Here is a 20099-nt window from a genome sequence, read left to right on the forward strand (position 1 = left end):
GTCCCCCTGTCATATAAAGCGGTGGCCCCCAACTACCGAAAGGTACCGGGCCGCACAAGAATTAAAAAATAGATAAAAATAACATTTTTTATTTTTTTATTTTTTATTTTTTTATTAAATCAACATAAAAAATACAATATTTATATTACATATCAATACAGTCTACAGGGATACAGTCCGTAAGCACACCTGATTGTATTTCTTTATGGCCAAAAAAAAAAAAAAACCTTCTCTATACGACAGAAGTGCTCTGCTGTTTTAAGGACCTACTGTACCGTCATTAAACACTGGTCAAAGATCCTCTACACGACAAAAGTGCTCTGCTTTTGTAAGGACCTACTCTACTGCCCAAAAACACTACTCAAAGATCCTTTATATGACAGGAGCACTGCTGATTTTAAGGATCTACAGCAAAACAAAACAAAAGCGAATCAATATGACAGGGGGACTTTACTGCCGAAAACGCTAGTCAAAGATCCTTTATATGTCAGGGGGACTTTAATGCCCAAAACGCTAGTCAGAGATCCTTTATATGACAGGAGCACTGCTGATTTTAAGGATCTACAGCAAAACAAAACAAAAAGCGAATCAATATGACATGGGGACTTTACTGCCCGGAACGCTAGTCAAAGATCCTTTATATGACAGGGGGACTTTACTGCCCAAAACACTAGTCAAAGATCCTTTATATGACAGGAGCACTGCTGATTTTAAGGATCACTGCAAAAAAAAAAAAAGAGAGTCAATATGACAGGGGGACTTTACTGCCCAAAACGCTAGTCAAAGATCCTTTATATGACAGGAGCACTGCTGATTTTAAGGATCTACTGCAAAAAACAAAACAAAAAAGCGAGTCAATATGACAGGGGGACTTTACTGCCGAAAACGCTAGTCAAAGATCCTTTATATGACAGGGGGACTTTACTGCCCAAAACGCTAGTCAAAGATCCTTTATATGACAGGAGCACTGCTGATTTTAAGGATCTACTGCAAAAAAAAAAAAGCGAGTCAATATGACAGGGGGACTTTACTGCCCAAAACGCTAGTCAAAGATCCTTTATATGACTGGAGCACTGCTGATTTTAAGGATCTACTGAAAAAAAAAAAAAAAGCGAGTCAATATGACATGGGGACTTTACTGCCCGAAACGCTAGTCAAAGATCCTTTATATGACAGGGGGACTTTAATGCCCAAAACGCTAGTCAAAGATCCTTTATATGACAGGAGCACTGCTGATTTTAAAGATCTACTACACACACAAAAAAAGCGAGTCAATATGACAGGGGGACTTTACTGCCCAAAACGCCAGTCAAAGATCCTTTATATGACAGGAGCACTGCTGTTTTTAAGGATCTACTGCAAAAAAAAATCGAGTCGATATGACAGGGGGACTTTACTGCCGAAAACGCTAGTCAAAGATCCTTTATATGACAGGGGAACTTTACTGCCCAAAACGCTAGTCAAAGATCCTTTATATGACAGGAGCACTGCTGATTTTAAGGATCAAAGCAAAAAAAAAAAAAAGAGAGTCAATATGACAGGGGGACTTTACTGTCCGAAACGCTAGTCAAAGATCCTCTATATGACAGGGGGACTTTACTGCCCAAAACGCTAGTCAAAGATCCTTTATATGACAGGAGCACTGCTGATTTTAAGGATCTACTGCAAAAAAAAAAAAGCGAGTGAATATGACATGGGGACTTTACTGCCCGAAACGCTAGTCAAAGATCCTTTATATGACAGGGGGACTTTACTGCCCAAAACGCTAGTCAAAGATCCTTTATATGACAGGAGCACTGCTGATTTTAAGGATCTACTGCAAAAAAAAATCGAGTTGATATGACAGGGGGACTTTACTGCCGAAAACGCTAGTCAAAGATCCTTTGTATGACAGGAGCACTGCTGATTTTAAAGATCTACTGCACACACAAAAAAAGCGAGTCAATATGACAGGGGGACTTTACTGCCCAAAACACTACTCAAAGATCCTTTATATGACAGGAGCACTGCTGATTTTAAGGATCTACTGCAAAAAAAAAAAAAGTGAGTCAATATGATAGGGGGACTTTACTGCCGAAACCTCTAGTCAAAGATCCTTTTATATGACAGTGGGACTTTACTGCCCAAAACGCTACTCAAAGATCCTTTATATGACAGGAGCACTGCTGATTTTAAAGATCTACTGCACACTCACAAAAAGCGAGTCACTATGACAGGGGGACTTTACTGCCCAAAACGCTAGTCAAAGATCCTTTATATGACAGGGGGACTTTACTGCCCAAAACACTACTCAAAGATCCTCTATATGACAGGAGCACTGCTAATTTTAAGGATGTACTGCACACAAAAAAAGCGAGTCAATATGACAGGGGGACTTTACTGCCCAAAACGCTAATCAAAGATCCTTTATATGACAGGGGAACTTTACTGCCCAAAACACTACTCAAAGATCCTTTATATGACAGGAGCACTGCTGATTTTAAGGATCTACTGCAACAACAACAAAAAAGTGAGTCAATATGACAGGGGGACTTTACTGCCGAAACCTCTAGTCAAAGATCCTTTATATGACAATGGGAATTTACTGCCCAAAACACTACTCAAAGATCCTTTATAAGACAGGAGCACTGCTGATTTTAAAGATCTACTGCACACACAAAAAAAGCGAGTCAATATGACAGGGGGACTTTACTGCCCAAAACGCTAGTCAAAGATCCTTTATATGACAGGAGCACTGCTGATTTTAAGGCTGTAATGCAAAAAAAAAAAAAAAAGCGAGTCAATATGACACGGACTTTACTGCTGAAAACGCTAGCCAAAGATCCTTTATATGACAGGAGCACTGCTGTTTTAAGGATCTACTGCAAAAAAATAAAATAAAAAAAAGCGAGTCAAAGAGGCTCTGGGCATCAGAACTAAGGACCCACTGCCAGAAACGCTCGTCAAAGATCCACCGATTGAGTTATTAAGCGGAGCTAAATGGGCTAAAAGCCACAGGCTGCCAACTCATTGTCCAGCACAGCTCTTAAGGTCACACTAGCTGGCATCAGTATTGCTTGCAGGCGTCACATCACAGTGGAACCGGGGGGGGAAACGAGCACCGAATCCTGGGCTCCTCTCGTTGAAGACGGGGGCTGGAGGCTCCATGCCGTGTGTCAGCAGGGGCCTGGGGAGGGAGATGTCTGCACCCCTCCATCGTGGTGCTTCTCCTGGGGGCTGCACCTCTCCATCGTGGTGCTTCTCTTGGGGGTTGCACCCCTCCATCGTGGTGCTTCTCCTGGGGACTGCACCCCTCCATCGTGGTGCTTCTCTTGGGGGCTGCACCCCTCCATCATGGTGCTTCTCCTGGGGACTGCACCCCTCCATCGTGGTGCTTCTCCTGGGGACTGCACCCCTCCATCGTGGTGCTTCTCCTGGGGACTGCACCCCTCCATCGTGGTGCTTCTCCTGGGGGCTGCACCCCTCCATCGTGGTGCTTCTCCTGGGGGCTGCACCCCTCCATCGTGGTGCTTCTCCTGGGGGTTGCAACCATCCATTGGAGGGTGACTCCTCCGGTTCTCTGCGGGCTCCTATGTGGCGTGGCTCATCTTCACAATGGAGGCTCCGCCATGCAGATCTGGACCACAGCTTGACTATACTGCCATCTTGTGATTGCATTTAGACAAGATGTAAATGAGACCGTGCGGTGGTCTCCGGAACCTCACCAGATGGAGACGGTGGTGGGGGGGAAAGAAAAAAAACCCCATCAATGGTTGTGAGTCACTGCAATCATTCATCCGTTTTCTGTAGTCCTCATTCAGGACACGGGTTGAGAGGAAGGAAGGGTACGCCCTGGACTGACAACCATTCCAAAGGTTTATGTTGACCAGGGGTGGCCGTCGCGTCCATGGCGGAGGGTGTGTCGGTCAAAATAGACCTAAAAATGAGCCATCATCAATCTTTACCAAGACGTCACTTTCGTCACTTGATTGACATCCACAGCACCCGAGGGTCTTATTAAGAAAAAACGACCGACAGGAAGGCGAGAAACCCTTTTTTTTTTATTTCAACCGTACCTCCCGTCGAAAAACCAAAACCGGGGGGTCAGTGACCTGAAATGTTGAAAAGAGCCATATTGGACCAAAAATACAAAAAAGAAAAAAAATCTGTCTGGAGCCGCAAAAAAATGAAAAGTCTTATATAAGTGTTATAATGAAGGCAACACATGATGTAAGTGTCTATATTAACTATACTGGCCTACTATCAAAATGACTTTAAAAGCCTTATATAAGTGTTATAATGAAGGCAACACATGATGTAAGTGTCTATATTAGTTGTATTAGCCTACTATCAAAATGACTTTAAAAGTCTTATATAAGTGCTATAATGAAGGCAACACGTGATGTAAGTGTCTATATTAGCTATATTAGCCTACTATCAAAATTACTTTAATAGTCTTATATAAGTGTTATAATGAAGACAACGCATGATGTAAGTGTCTATATTAGTTATATTAGCCTACTATCAAAATGACTTTAAAGGTATTTTATAAGTGTTATAATGAAGACAACGCATGATGTAAGTGTCTATATTAGTTTTATTAGCCTACTATCAAAATGACTTTAAAAGTCTTATATAAGTGTTATAATGAAGACAACGCATGATGTAAGTGTCTATATTAGTTGTATTAGCCTACTATCAAAATGACTTTAAAGGTATTTTATAAGTGTTATAATGAAGACAACACATGATGTAAGTGTCTATATTAGTTTTATTAGCCTACTATCAAAATGACTTTAAAAGTCTTATATAAGTGTTATAATAAAGGCAACACATGATGTAAGTGTCTATTAGCTATATTAGCCTACTATCAAAATTACTTTAAAAGTCTTATATAAGTGTTACAATGAAGGCAACGCATGATGTAAGTGTCTATATTAGCTATATTAGCCTATTATCAAAATGACTATAAAAGTCTTATATAAGTGTTATAATGAAGGCAACACATGATGTAAGTGTCTATATTAGCTATATTAGCCTACTATCAAATTGACTTTAAAAGTCCTATATGAGTGTTATGATGAAGGCAACACATGATGTAAGTGTCTATATTAGCCTACTATCAAAATGACTATAAAAGTCTTATATAAGTGTTATAATGAAGGCAACACATGATGTAAGTGTCTATATTAGCTATATTAGCCTACTATCAAAATGACTATAAAAGTCTTATATAAGTGTTATAATGAAGACAACACATGATGTAAGTGTCTATATTAGCTATATTAGCCTACTATCAAAATGACTATAAAAGTCTTATATAAGTGTTATAATGAAGACAACACATGATGTAAGTGTCTATATTAGCTATATTAGCCTACTATCAAAATGTTGAGGACAAACATGACACAAACCTTCCCAATTGTCAGAAAGCCCAGTGTTTAATATGTTTGTGTGTAAGCTTCACTGATTTGGTGAACATCGTTTTGTCCTACTATTTCCGGCCGTTCTTGAACCCATCATAGTGTGGACTGTGTTTGTTTACATGTAAAAACCTTATTTGTCTCATTTTGTCCACCAAACGTTTTAAACTGTGTGTGAATGCACAAAGGTGAGCTTTGTTGATGTTATTGACTTGTTGGAGTGCTAATCAGGCATATTTGGTCAGTGCATGAACGCAAGCTAATCGATGCTAACATGCTATTTAGGCTAGCTGTATGTACATATTGCATCAATATGCCTCATTTGTAGGTATATTTGAGCTAATTTAATATCCTTTACTTTTGTATAAATAATATGTATTGTCAAGGGAAAGCCTGCAATTCCCGAATAGGCTAAACTGTTGAAAAATGTGGAAGGTAGAGCGTGCCAAAATGTGGAGAAGAAGAAGAAGTTGAAGTTGAAGAATAAAGAGATGAACATTTTGGTGTAGAACACCATATGTGTATGGTTTTCTCAAAGCATATAATTACTTGTGGGATCTGAACCGAGGATGTCGTTGTGGCTTGTGCAGCCCTTTGAGACACTTGTGATTTAGGGCTATATAAATAAACATTGATTGATTGATTGAGTTTGTGGACGTTGTCTGGTCCACACAGTAAGTCTTTGCTGTAGTCCAGCATTCTGTTTTTGTTTACTTTGCAGCCAGTTCAGTTTTAGTTTCGTTTTGCGTAGCCATCCCTAAGCTTCAATGCCTTTTCTTAGCGGCCCTCGTCTTTTGTTTATTTTTTTGTGTTTAAGCGTTAGATACCTTTTTCACCTGCACTCTGTGGTATTTTTCCCCGACTATAAGGCGCACTTAAAATCCTTTAATTTTCTCAAAAATCGACATAATTCTGGTTGCGTTCACCGACCTGGAAGCTAATTTTTTTTGGTGCATGGTGCATAATGATAAGTGTGACCGGTAGATGGCAGTCACACATAAGAGACAGGCGTGGACTGAGGAAGCCGGAGTACTCAAACTACCAGCTGCAGCCATAGGCTAAACTGTTGAAAAATGTGGAAGGTAGAGCGCGCCAAAATGTGGAGAAGAAGTTGAAGTTGAAGAATAAACAGATGAATTTTGGTGTAGAACACCATATGTGTATGGTTTTCTCAAAGTATATAATTGCTTTGTGGACGCCGTCTGCTCCACACAGTAAGTCTTTGCTGTCGTCCAGCATTCTGTTTTTCTTTACTTTGCAGCCTGGTCAGTTTTAGTTTTGTTTTGCGTAGCCATCCCTAAGCTTCAATGCCTTTTCTTATGTATTTTATTTTTATTTTTTGGTTCACACGTTAGATACCTTTTTCACCTGTACTCTGAGGTATTTTTCCGACTATAAGGCGCACTTAAAAAATAATTTTATTTTCTCAAAAATCGACATGTACGGATAATAATTCTGGTTGCGTTCGCCAACCTGGAAGCAAATTTTTTTTTGGTGCATGGTGCATAATGATAAGTGTGAACGGTAGATGGCAGTCACACATAAGAGATACGTGTGGACTGAGGAAGCCGGAGTACTCAAACTACCAGCTGCAGCCGTAGGCTAAACTGTTGAAAAATGTGGAAGGTAGAGCGCGCCAAAATCTGGAGAAGAAAAAGTTGAAGTTGAAGAATAAACAGATGAATTTTGGTGTAGAACACCATATGTGTATGGTTTTCTCAAAGTATACAATTACTTTGTGGACGTCGTCTGCTCCACACAGTAAGTCTTTGCTGTCGTCCAGCATTCTGTTTTTGTTTACTTTCCAGCCCGTTCAGTTTTAGTTTTGTTTTGCGTAGCCATCCCTAAGCTTCAATGCCTTTTCTTATGTATTTTCTGTTTATTTTTTTGGTTTAAGCGTTAGATACCTTTTTCACCTGCACTCTGCGGTATTTTTCCGACTATAAGGCGCACTTAAAATCCTTTAATTTTCTCAAAAATCGACATGTACGGATAATAATTCTGGTTGCGTTCACCGACCTGGAAGCTAATTTTTTTTGGTGCATGGTGCATAATGATAAGTGTGACCGGTAGATGGCAGTCACACATAAGAGATAGGCGTGGACTGAGGAAGCCGGAGTACTCAAACTACCAGCTGCAGCCATAGGCTAAACTGTTGAAAAATGTGGAAGGTAGAGCGCGCCAAAATCTGGAGAAGAAGTTGAAGTTGAAGAATAAATGAATTTTGGTGTAGAACACCATATGTGTATGGTTTTCTCAAAGTATATAATTACTTTGTGGATGTCGTCTGCTCCACACAGTAAGTCTTTGCTGTCGTCCAGCATTCTGTTTTTCTTTACTTTTCTCAAAAATCGATATGTACGGAATAATTCTGGTTGCGTTCACCGACCTGGAAGCTAATTTTTTTTGGTGCATGGTGCATAATGATAAGTGTGAACGGTAGATGGCAGTCACACATAAGAGATACGTGGGGACTGAGGAAACCGGAGTATTCAAACTACCAGCTGCAGCCAATCACGATCACTAACAAGAAGTTAACAAGTTAAAATTACATTTTTTCAGTGTTTCTAGAAACTACCAGCTGCAGTCAACCATGGTTGCTAAGGAGTAGTTCACATAGACTGGGACAGAACAGTATAGATTTTTGCCTGTAATAAAAAGCTGTTCAATAATTTGCATCTGGAAAGTTATCAATTCGATCTTTATTAAGTCTGCAAAAATAAGGTTAATATAACAAAAAAGGCAATCGTTCCGTCTTTGGATCATACAAAAACCACATGGTGCCACACTTCAACCCCGGCGGACCACACCAGCTATTCCCCATAAACATTCACAGATGACACCTGCATGACAGGGAGACGAGAAAGGGGGAGGGGCCAAACAAACGTCACTCGTAAACCACGCCCCTAAGCTAGAATTTGGCACACGTAAACGTCGGCGCTGTCAATTTGTATTCAGTCTAAAAGTGGAGGAGCGGCGCCCCCCCGAAACGTGGCGGTGGCCAGAAGGCGCGGCGGCCTTCAGGGCGCGGCCACCTTGTAGGGGCTCCCGGGGACGTTGTCGTCGCCCCACTTGACGATGAGGGTGTAGCTGCCCTTGTCCTTGACGGTGTAGGTGACGTTGTAGAGCTTGTTGCCCATGTGCTTGACGTACACCTCCTCGCACGGAGTCTGGGGGCCGTGCACGCCCACCATCAGCATGTTGCTGCCTGCGCACAAGAAGCAGGATGAGGGTGAGTTAGGGCTGGGGGAGTTGACTTTTTGCCATAGGGCGCACCGGACTATAAGGCGCGCTGCCCACGAATGGTCTATTTCTGATCTTTTTTCATATATAAGGCGCGCCCGACTATAAGACGCACTGCCCACGAATGGTCTATTTCTGATCTTATTTCATATATAAGGCGCGCCCGACTATAAGACGCACTGCCGACGAATGGTTTATTTCTGATCTTTTTTCATATATAAGGCGCACCCGACTATAAGACGCACTGCTGACGAATGGTCTATTTGTGATCTTTTTTCATATATAAGGCGCGCCCGACTATAAGACGCACTGCCGACGAATGGTCTATTTCTGATCTTTTTTCATATATAAGGCGCGCCCGACTATAAGACGCACTGCTGACGAATGGTCTATTTCTGATCTTTTTTCATATATAAGGCGCACCAGACTATAAGACGCACTGCCGACGAACGGTCTATTTCTGATCTTTTTTTCATATATAAGGCGCACCGGACTATAAGACGCACTGCCGACGAATGGTCTATTTCTGATCTTTTTTCATATATAAGGCGCACCGGATTATAAAACGCACTGCCGACGAATGGTCTATTTGTGATCTTTTTTCATATATAAGGCGCACCCGACTATAAGACGCACTGCCGACGAATGGTCTATTTGTGATCTTTTTTCATATATAAGGCGCACCCGACTATAAGACGCACTGCCGACGAATGGTCTTTTCCTGATCTTTTTTCATATATAAGGCGCACCCGACTATAAGACGCACTGCCGACGAATGGTCTATTTCTGATCTTTTTTCATATATAAGGCGCACCCGACTATAAGACGCACTGCCGACGAATGGTCTATTTTTTATCTTTTTTCATATATAAGGCACGCCCGACTATAAGACGCACTGCCGGCGAATAGTCTATTTGTGATCTTTTTTCATACATAAGGCGCGCCCGACTATAAGACGCACTGCGACGAATGGTTTATTTCTGATCTTTTTTCATATATAAGGCGCGCCCGACTATAAGACGCACTGCTGACGAATGGTCTATTTGTGATCTTTTTTCATATATAAGGCGCACCCGGCTATAAGACGCACTGCCGACGTATGGTCTATTTGTGATCTTTTTTCATATATAAGGCGCACTGCAGACGAATGGTCTATTTGTGATCTTTTTTCATATATAAGGCGCACCCGACTATAAGACGCACTGCCGACGAATGGTCTATTTCTGATCTTATTTCATATATAAGGCGCACCGGACTATAAGACGCACTGCCGACGAATGGTCTATTTCTGATCTTTTTTCATATATAAGGCGCACCGGACTATAAGACGCACTGCCGACGAATGGTCTATTTCTGATCTTTTTTCATATATAAGGCGCGCCCGACTATAAGACGCACTGCCGACGAATGGTCTATTTCTGATCTTTTTTCATATATAAGGCGCACCGGACTATAAGACGCACTGCCGACGAATGGTCTATTTCTGATATTTTTTCATATATAAGGCGCACCGGACTATAAGACGCACTGCCGACGAATGGTCTATTTCTGATCATTTTTCATTTATAAGGAGCACCGGGTTATAAGGCGCACTGCTAATGAATGGTCTATGTTTGATCTTTTTTTCATATATAAGGCGCACCGTACTATAAGGCGCATTAAAGGAGTCATATTATTATGATTTTTCTAAATGTAAAAAACTTCCTTGTGGTCTACATAACATGTGATGGTGGTTCTTTGGTCAAAATGTTTTGCATAGATGATTTTTTACAGATCATCTTCAAGCCGCTTTCTGACCGTCGCTTTCCGGATGCGCCGTTTTGTGGGCGGGTCTTATTTACATGGCTCGCCTTCGGCAGCGTCTTCTCCCCGTCATCTTTGTTGTAGCGGTGTAGCGTGCAAGGACGGGAGTGGAAGAAGTGACAAAAAGATGGAGCTAACTGTTTTAAATAATTAATTAATGTATAAACATGATTAATCTGCGTATATACGTGAATAATCTGTTTATATATATGATTAATCTGCACATATACATGACTAATCTGCATCTATACATGATTAATCTGCGTATATACATGAATAATCTGCGTATATACGTGAATAATCTTCATATATACATGATTAATATGCGTACATACATGATTTGTGTACATACATGATTTGTGTATATACACGATTGATCTGCGTATATACATGATTGATCTGCGTATATACACGATTGATCTGTTTGTATACACGATCGATCTGTTTATATACATGATTAATCTGCGTATATACAGTACATGATTTGCGTATATTCATAAATAATGTGCGTATATACATGAATAATCTGCGTATTTACACGATTAATCTGCGTATATGCACGATTAGTTTGCGTATATGCACGATTGATCTGCGTATGTACACGATTTATCTGCGTATATACATGACTGATGTGCGTATATACACGATTAATCTGCGTATATAAACAAATAATCTTCTTATATACATAATTGATTTGCGTATATACACGACTGTTCTGCGTATATAAACAATTAATCTGTGTATATACATGATAGATCTACATAAATACACAATTGATCTGCGTATATACACGATTAAGCTGCGTATATACACAATTGATCTGCGTTTATTGATTGAGACTTTTATTAGTAGGTTGCACAGTGAAGTACATATTCCGTACAATTGACCACTAAATGGTAACACCCGAATAAGTTTTCAACTTGTTTAAATCGGGGTATACATGACTGATCTGCGTATATACATGATTGATCTGCGTATTAACACGACCGATCTGCTTATATACACGTTTGATCTGCGTAGATACACGAATAATCTGTGTATACACACGATTAATCTGCATATATACACGATTAATCTGGTATATACATGAATAATCTGCGTATATACATGATTAATCTGTGTATATACATGAATAATCTTCGTATATACATGATTGATCTGCGTGTATACACAAATAATCTGCGTATATTCACGATAATATGTGTATATACATGAAAAATCTGCGTATATACATGATTAATCTGTGTAAATACATGATTAATCTGTGTATATACATGAATAATCTGCATATATACATGATTAATCTGCATATATACATGATGGATCTGCGTATATACATGATTTTTTTTTTTTTAGATTTCCTTTTTATTGTCATTCAAATTTGAACTTTACAGTACAGATGAGAACGAAATTGTGTGTATACATGATTAATCTGTGTATATACATGATTTATCTGCATATATACATGAATAATCTGTGCATATACAGTACATGATTAATCTGCATATATACATGATTTGTGTACATACATGATTTGTGTATATACATGATTAATCTGCGTATACACATGAATAATCTTTTTATATACATGAATAATCTGTGTATAAACATGATTTGTGTATATACATTATTAATCTAGGTTTACACATGATTAATCTGCGTATATACATGAATAATCTGTGTACGTACATGAATAAAATGCGTATATTCACGACTGATCTGCGTATTTACACGACTAATCTGTGAATATACAGCATGAATAATCTGCGTATATATACACAAATAATCTGCGTATATACATGATTGATCTTTTTATATACATGTTTAATCTGCGTGTATACATGATTAATCTGTGTATATACATGATTAATTTGCGTATATACATGATTAATCTGCGTGTATACATGATTAATCTGCGTATATACATGATTAATCTGCGTATATACATGATTGATCTTTTTATATACATGTTTAACCTGCGTGTATACATGATTAATCTGTGTATATGCATGATTAATCTGCGTATATACATGATTAATCTGCGTATATAATGATTAATCTGCGTGTATACATGATTAATCTGCGTGTATACATGATTAATCTGTGTGTATGCAAGATTAATCTGCGTATATACATGATTAATCTGCGTGTATACATGATTAATCTGTGTATATACATGATTAATCTGCGTATATACATGATTAATCTGCGTGTATACATGATTAATCTGCGTGTATACATGATTAATCTGTGTGTATGCAAGATTAATCTGCGTATATACATGATTAATCTGCGTGTATACATGATTAATCTGTGTATATACATGTTTAATATGCGTGTATACATGATTAATCTGTGTATATACATGATTAATCTGCGTATTTACATGATTAATATGCGTGTATACATGATTAATCTGTGTATATACATGATTAATCTGCGTATATACATGATTAATCTGCGTGTATGCAAGATTAATCTGCGTAAATACATGATTAATATGCGTATATACATGATTAATCTGCGTGTATACATGATTAATCTGTGTATATACATGATTAATCTGTGTATATACATGTTTAATCTGCGTGTATACATGATTAATCTGTGTATATACATGATTAATCTGCGTATATACATGATCAATCTGCGTATATACATGATTAATCTGTGTATATACATGATTAATCTGCGTATATACATGATTAATCTGCGTATATACATGATTAATCTGCGTATATACATGATTAATCTGCGTATATACATGATTAATCTGTGTATGCAAGATTAATCTGCGTAAATACATGATTAATCTGCGTATATACATGATTAATCTGCGTATATACATGATTAATCTGCGTGTATACATGATTAATCTGCGTATATACATGATTAATCTGCGTATATACATGATTAATCTGCGTATATACATGATTAATCTGCGTGTATACATGATTAATCTGCGTATATACATGATTAATCTGCGTATATACATGATTAATCTGCGTATATACATGATTAATCTGCGTGTATACATGATTAATCTGCGTATATACATGATTAATCTGCGTGTATACATGATTAATCTGCGTATATACATGACGGCTCTAGTTCTAACGCGCTAATTCGTAACATTCCTTTTTTATATGAGGGGAATGGCAATTTCTCGTTGCCTCACAGCTGACATGTTTTTCCCACAACATGAAATTGGATCATGTTGACCTGTGCAAATTGGTAAAAAAAAAACCATTTCCTAACACGGGTGCAAAGGAAACCACGTCTGCTTTCCTTTCCAACACATCTGCCAGCTGCATCATGAAACGGGGAGCCGGGAGCTGATCTGTGTGTTGCAGGTCAGCAGCAGGTCAACATGCTTCCATGTGCAGCAGCCAGATGTTCCCGCCCAAAAAACATCCCCCACACTGCAGCCAACGAGGCAAACTGAAAAGGCGGCGTGACACGATGACTTCTTGAGGTGTGAGTACAAGACCGGCACCTGCGGGGGTGACCGCCTCACCTGCTTTGCCGCAGTCGACTGTGAAATTGTTTTTCTGGCCCACCGCCGCCTTGCTCAGACCCGTCCCGCGACAGACCACCTTGCTGGCGTCGGACGTCAGCTTGGACGTGGCGGTGGTGGACGAGGAGGAGGAGGAGGCGGAGCTGTAGGCGCCGCCCACTTTGGAGGATTTGGTAACGGTCTCAACCAGGACGGATGACGTCTCGTGGAGGCTGTGGCCGCCAGAGAGTCGGGCGCCTGCAGGGAGACGGAGAGGAGCAGGTCAGCTAATGGCATTATGGGTCAGTGCGGATGTTGCGCAACCGGGCGGATGGGAGGCGTTTCCCTTTTCTCACCAGCATTGAAACAACGTTGACAACTTGTTGAATTAGGTCCTGACATTCAGCAACTCAGAGCTAACGTTGAAACAACATACTTTTAACAACATTTAATCAATGTTGGGTTCTGACGTTGTTTTGGTCATTTCCTAACCAATTTCAAGTTGGAGTACTCCCTTTATATCTTATCTGTATTAGAACAATGAGGCTGTATTCCTTTCTGGACAGGGTGGGGGCTGTTTTCGTATTCAATAAGTTGTCTCTTCCCGTTTGAATGTTAGACCACTTCGAAATGCCGGTATGACCGCATTTGTGTGGACTGGTCTCCTAAAGCTTTAGTAAAACTTGATAATATTCCTATTCTGTCTTGATGGTCCTTCTTACTCAGCATATATGTCATCTAAAGAACTGGGGATTGACCAGTGACTTTAATTCCCGGAGAGGGAATGTTGGTCAGACGCAACACAACGTTTAATCAATGTTGGGTTCTGACTTTGATTTGATCATTGAAATTTGGTAATTTCCTGACCAATTTTCTTCAACACAAATACAACGTTGAAACAACATACTTTTAACAACGTTTAATCAATGTTGGGTTCTGACGTTGATTTGACATTGAAATTTGGCCATTTCCTAACCAATTTTCCTACAACACAACGTTGAAACAACATGCTTTTAACGACGTTTAATCAGTGTTGGGTTCTGACGTTGATTTGATCATTGAAGTTTGGTCGTTTCCTAACCAATTTTCTCTAACACAAATACAACGTTAAAACAACATGCTTTTAACGACGTTTAATCAATAATGGATTCTGACGTTGATTTGACCATTGAAGTTTGGTAATTTCCCAACCAATTTTCTATGACGCAAATACGACGTTGAAACAACATGCTTTTAACGTTTTATCAATGTTGGGTTCTGACGTTGATTTGACCATTGAAGTTTGGTCATTTCCTAACCAATTTTCTTCAACACAAAGACAACGTTGAAACAGCATGCTTTTAACGACGTTTAATCAATGTTGGGTTCTGGCGTTGTTTTGACCTTTGAATTTTGGTCATTTCCCAATTAATATTCTACAACACAAATACGATCATTGAATTTTGGTCATTTCCTAACCAATTTTCTTCAACACAAATACAACGTTGAAACAACATGCTTTTAACGACGTTTAATCAGTGTTGGGTTCTGACGTTGATTTGACATTGAAATTTGGTTATTTCCTAACCAATTTTCCTACAACACAGGATTGAAACAACATGCTTTTAACGACGTTTAATCAATGTTGGGTTCTGACGTTGATTTGACCTTTAAAGTTTGGTCATTTCCCAACCAATTTTCTTCAAGACAAATACAACGTTGAGACAACATCCTTTTAACGACGTTTATTCAATGTTGGGTTCTGACATTGATTTGACCATTGAATTTTGGTCATTTCCCAACCAATTTTCTACGACGCTAAAACAACGTTGAAACAACATGCTTTTAACGACGTTTATTCAATGTTGGGTTCTGACATTGATTTGACCTTTGAATTTTGGTCATTTCCCAATTAATATTCTACAACACAAATACGATCATTGAATTTTGGTCATTTCCTAACCAATTTTCTTCAACACAAATACAACGTTGAAACAACATGCTTTTAACGACGTTTAATCAGTGTTGGGTTCTGACGTTGATTTGACATTGAAATTTGGTTATTTCCCAACCAATTTTCCCACAACACAGGATTGAAACAACATGCTTTTAACGACGTTTAATCAATGTTGGGTTCTGACGTTGATTTGACCTTTAAAGTTTGGTCATTTCCCAACCAATTTTCTTCAAGACAAATACAACGTTGAGACAACATCCTTTTAACGACGTTTAATCAATGTTGGGTTCTGACATTGATTTGACCATTGAATTTTGGTCATTTCCCAACCAATTTTCTACGACGCTAAAACAACGTTGAAACAACATGCATACTTGCCAACCTTGAGACCTCCGAATTCGGGAGATTCCAGAATACTGGACGACAGCAAAGACTTACAGTGCGTGGAGCAGACGGCGTCCACAAAGTACATCCGTACATGACAATCAACAACGTCCCCACAAAGAAGGATAAAAACAACTTAAATAGTCTTGATTGCGTAAACAAAGCAGGTGCGGGGAAGAGCGTACAAGGAAGACATGAAACTGCTACAGGAAAATACCAACAAAACAGGAAAAGCCGCCAAAATAGGAGCGCAAGACAAGAACTAAAACACTACACACAGGAAAACCTCAAAAAAACTCAAAATAAGTCACGGCGTGATGTGACAGGTGGTGACAGTACACCTACTTTGAGACAAGAGCTACAGTGATGCATGCTTGGTTATGGTTTAAATTCAATGAAACATTTTTTGCCTTGGCTCAAAAAAGGTTGAAAAACACGGCTTTAAAGACAGCATAGTGCTCATGTAACTCTGACAAAATAAACGGACCAAAACCAAAGGTCTACTGTCGAGGACGCTGGTTCTACGGCATGTTCAAAATAAGACCTCGGTCCTTGGTTTTCTGGAAACAGTTTAGTTGACTATCCCTGCCTCCCCTTAACCTAACCCTCTCATTAATTCTACCCTGTTTCTATCTTGCATGGATAAAGAAGTACGGAGTAAAACTTGAGGCAGAATATAACAGAAGACGCTCACCGAGCATCATGAGCGAGGACATTTGATCCACAACGGAGACACGAGTCATCCGCAGACCAGCTACTAAACAGACCTGTGACTTTGGCTTTGAAGGGGCTGCCCATGATGTGCTGCGGCCCGCCGTATTTGATGGTGATGAGATAGTTTCCGGGCGCCATGGGGATGTAGGTGATTTTGTAGCCTTCGGGAGACTCGCAGCAGTCCATCTTCACCTTGGACGGCCCGTCGATGTTGACCGATAAGGTGCCCGGGCCGGCGTTGCAAGTGTTGACCGCAAACTCCGAGGGCACACCTGGACAAACAAGTCGGGTACGATTACAAGTCGACTCGCCCGGAGCTCGGTCACCTTCGGCGGCTTGTCGCAACGCACCTGTGGTTCCGCCCAGCAGGCCGGGGCCGTGCGCGGTCACCATGCCCGGATCTCCAATCAGCCCCGGGTCTCCCACCCGCACGTTGAAGGGGCTGCCGGGAATGTGGCACCCGTTGAACTTGACGTCTATGGAGTGAACGCCGTTCTCCCGTGGAATGAAGCGGATTGCGGTTTTGTCTGAAAGAAGCAGCAGACACAAGTGAACACCAAGGATGGACAGGATTGTTGTCTTAAAGCAACTGAGGGCAAATGGATTGCACTACTTGGGCGACAACCAGCGGAGGCGCTGTGGATTCAGTCTCAACTGGTTTGCTATGCATTGAATTGAAATATGAGAGCAGCCAGCATGGACGAATAGAACAGACAAGTCATTGTATTGTCTGCTCGTGGAAAACGAACATCCTAATCTACGATTTGACTCCCTCGAATGGCCTTGACGCTGGGAACAACAGGAACAGGCTGTTCTGAAAACACCCCCGAAGACACCTCAATGATGGACGCTTTTGACCTCCCTCGGCCTCAGTCTATAAACATTACATCATCACACCCAAGACAATTGGGCACATACACACACCCCCCTCCCCCACCCCACGCCTTCACCACCGCTTGTTTCCCCTCGGGGTGATGGTCGGCTGGCAGCGCTTCATAGCAGCAGTCGACCTCCGGGCCCCCCAACTCCCCGCCCCTCTGTTGCGAGTTTGTCTTGATTAAATGTAACGTGTTTATGTGTGCATTGCATGGAGGTTTTTTCCCACTCCCGACCCCCTTAGGAGCCCAGTCTAGATTGTATTTTTTTACTCATCTTCTTCCCCAGCATTTTACCTTTTTCTTATCTTTGGCGACCCATCAGCGTTCCTGTTCTGTAACCCTGTACACTGTTTGTTTGTCTAATCTTGAACGGGTTTGTGCTGAAAACATAATTTCGTTGTACTTGTGCAATGACAATAAAGTCATATCCTATCCAATGAAGGAAAGTATGAGGTCAACGATGGAGAACGCGGGAGACTTCAGTATTTTTGTGCATTCTCCCCTATTTCTCTTGATATTTTTGGACTTTTTTTTGGCCTTAAAGAGTATATTGGCTATTATTGGACTCCAGTGACCCAGTTCATGGCTAAAATGTATCGGGTCTCCTCGGATCAGAATCAGGTCTTGAGCTTAAGAGTAGAACTTTTTGAAAGAGTGGCAGCACATCACAGTAGCTCCTATGACTTCCTTCATTTTACTTTATTTTTGGTATTATTTTCAACTTTTCTTGCTTTTTTTTTATCACTTATCTTTTCCATAAACCAGTGGTCCCCAACCACCGGTTTTTTATTAAATCAACATAAAAAACACAATATATACATTATATATCAATAAAGATCAATACAGTCTGCAGGGATACAGTCCGTAAGCACATATGATTGTATTTCTTTCTGAAAAAAAAAAAATAAAAATAATGTTTTTAATTTTATTACCTATTCTGTGTTATATGTGTTTCATGTTGCACGATTGCGCCAAAAAAAATTCCTAGTTTGTGAACCCGTTCTCAAACAATGGCAATAAAACTATTCTGATTCTGATTCTGCTTGCCAGGCAACAGACCAAACACCCCGATGCCCTCGTTCTCATGCTTCTTTGGACTCAATTTTATTTGGAACAATTTCCCTTATGGTTCAATAAAGTTTGTCTAATAGACGGCAGTGTGATAGCAGAGTACGCAGACCAATCGGATACCTCGTCTTTGTCTTTTTCCAGATATGGCTGTTTTTTTTATTTTTTATTTTATTCAACTTTTATTTAACCAGGGAAAAATCAGGGTTTTGACAATTGTTCACAATTTTTTTGTGCAGAGGTTGATGAGGGGAGTTGTACCATGTGACAAACAATTTGGAACTTCTGGCTGTTGGGATTTGACCATATTATTTGCCAAGGGAGTTTACTTCTGTAATCTTCATCGGAGTGTACATCCCTCCTTCTGCAGACGAGGCTGCTATCAGACACATGAACAATAACAAGATCGGATAGCTCAGCTAGTTACAGCCCATTTTATTACCTATTCTGGGTTGTATGTGTTTCATGTTGCACGATTGCGCCAAGAAAAATTCCTAGTTTGTGAACCCGTTCTCAAACAATGGCGATAAAACTATTCTGATTCTGATTGCTAGGCAACAGACCAAACACCCCGATGCCCTCGTTCTCATGCTTCTTTGGACTCAATTTTATTTGGAACAATTTCCCTTATGGATCAATAAAGTTTGTCTAATAGATGGCAGTGTGATTGCAGAGTCCGCAGACCAATCGGATACCTCGTCTTTGTCTTTTTCCAGATATGGCTGTTTTTTTTATTTTTTATTTTATTCAACTTTTATTTAACCAGGGAAAAATCAGGTTTTTGACAATTGTTCACAATTTTTTTGTGCAGAGGTTGAGGAGGGGAGTTGTACCATGTGACAAACAACCCCGGACATCGAACTTCTGGCTGTTGGAATTTGACCATATTATTTGCCAAGGGAGTTTACTTCTGTAATCTTCATCGGAGTGTACATCCCTCCTTCTGCAGACGAGGCTGCTATCAGACACATGAACAATAACAAGATCGGATAGCTCAGTTAGTTACAGCCCATTTTATTACCTATTCTGTGTTATATGTGTTTCATGTTGCACGATTGCGCCAAGAAAAATTCCTAGTTTGTGAACCCGTTCTCAAACAATGGCGATAAAACTATTCTGATTCTGATTCTGCTTGCTAGGCAACAGACCAAACACCCCGATGCCCTTGTTCTCAT

The 20099-nt window shown here is 40.0% G+C and overlaps 1 protein-coding gene across 1 annotated transcript in view; it reads right to left on the minus strand.

The window, feature by feature from the left end:
* Nucleotides 1-8104: 8104 nt before the first annotated feature.
* Nucleotides 8105-20099, minus strand: part of LOC133645973 (filamin-C-like) — a 49468-nt gene continuing 37473 nt past the window's right edge. The window contains exons 16-19 of the mRNA XM_062040896.1: nucleotides 17329-17505; nucleotides 17032-17250; nucleotides 13966-14202; nucleotides 8105-8610 (exon numbers count right to left, since the gene is read on the minus strand). Of these exons, the coding sequence (XP_061896880.1) occupies nucleotides 8423-8610; nucleotides 13966-14202; nucleotides 17032-17250; nucleotides 17329-17505 (821 nt within the window). The 3' untranslated portion in view covers nucleotides 8105-8422. The remainder of the gene's footprint in view (nucleotides 8611-13965; nucleotides 14203-17031; nucleotides 17251-17328; nucleotides 17506-20099) is intronic.

The sequence above is a fragment of the Entelurus aequoreus genome, linkage group LG03 (genome assembly GCF_033978785.1).
Source record: "Entelurus aequoreus isolate RoL-2023_Sb linkage group LG03, RoL_Eaeq_v1.1, whole genome shotgun sequence".
In the NCBI taxonomy this organism is placed as follows: Eukaryota; Metazoa; Chordata; class Actinopteri; order Syngnathiformes; family Syngnathidae; genus Entelurus; species Entelurus aequoreus.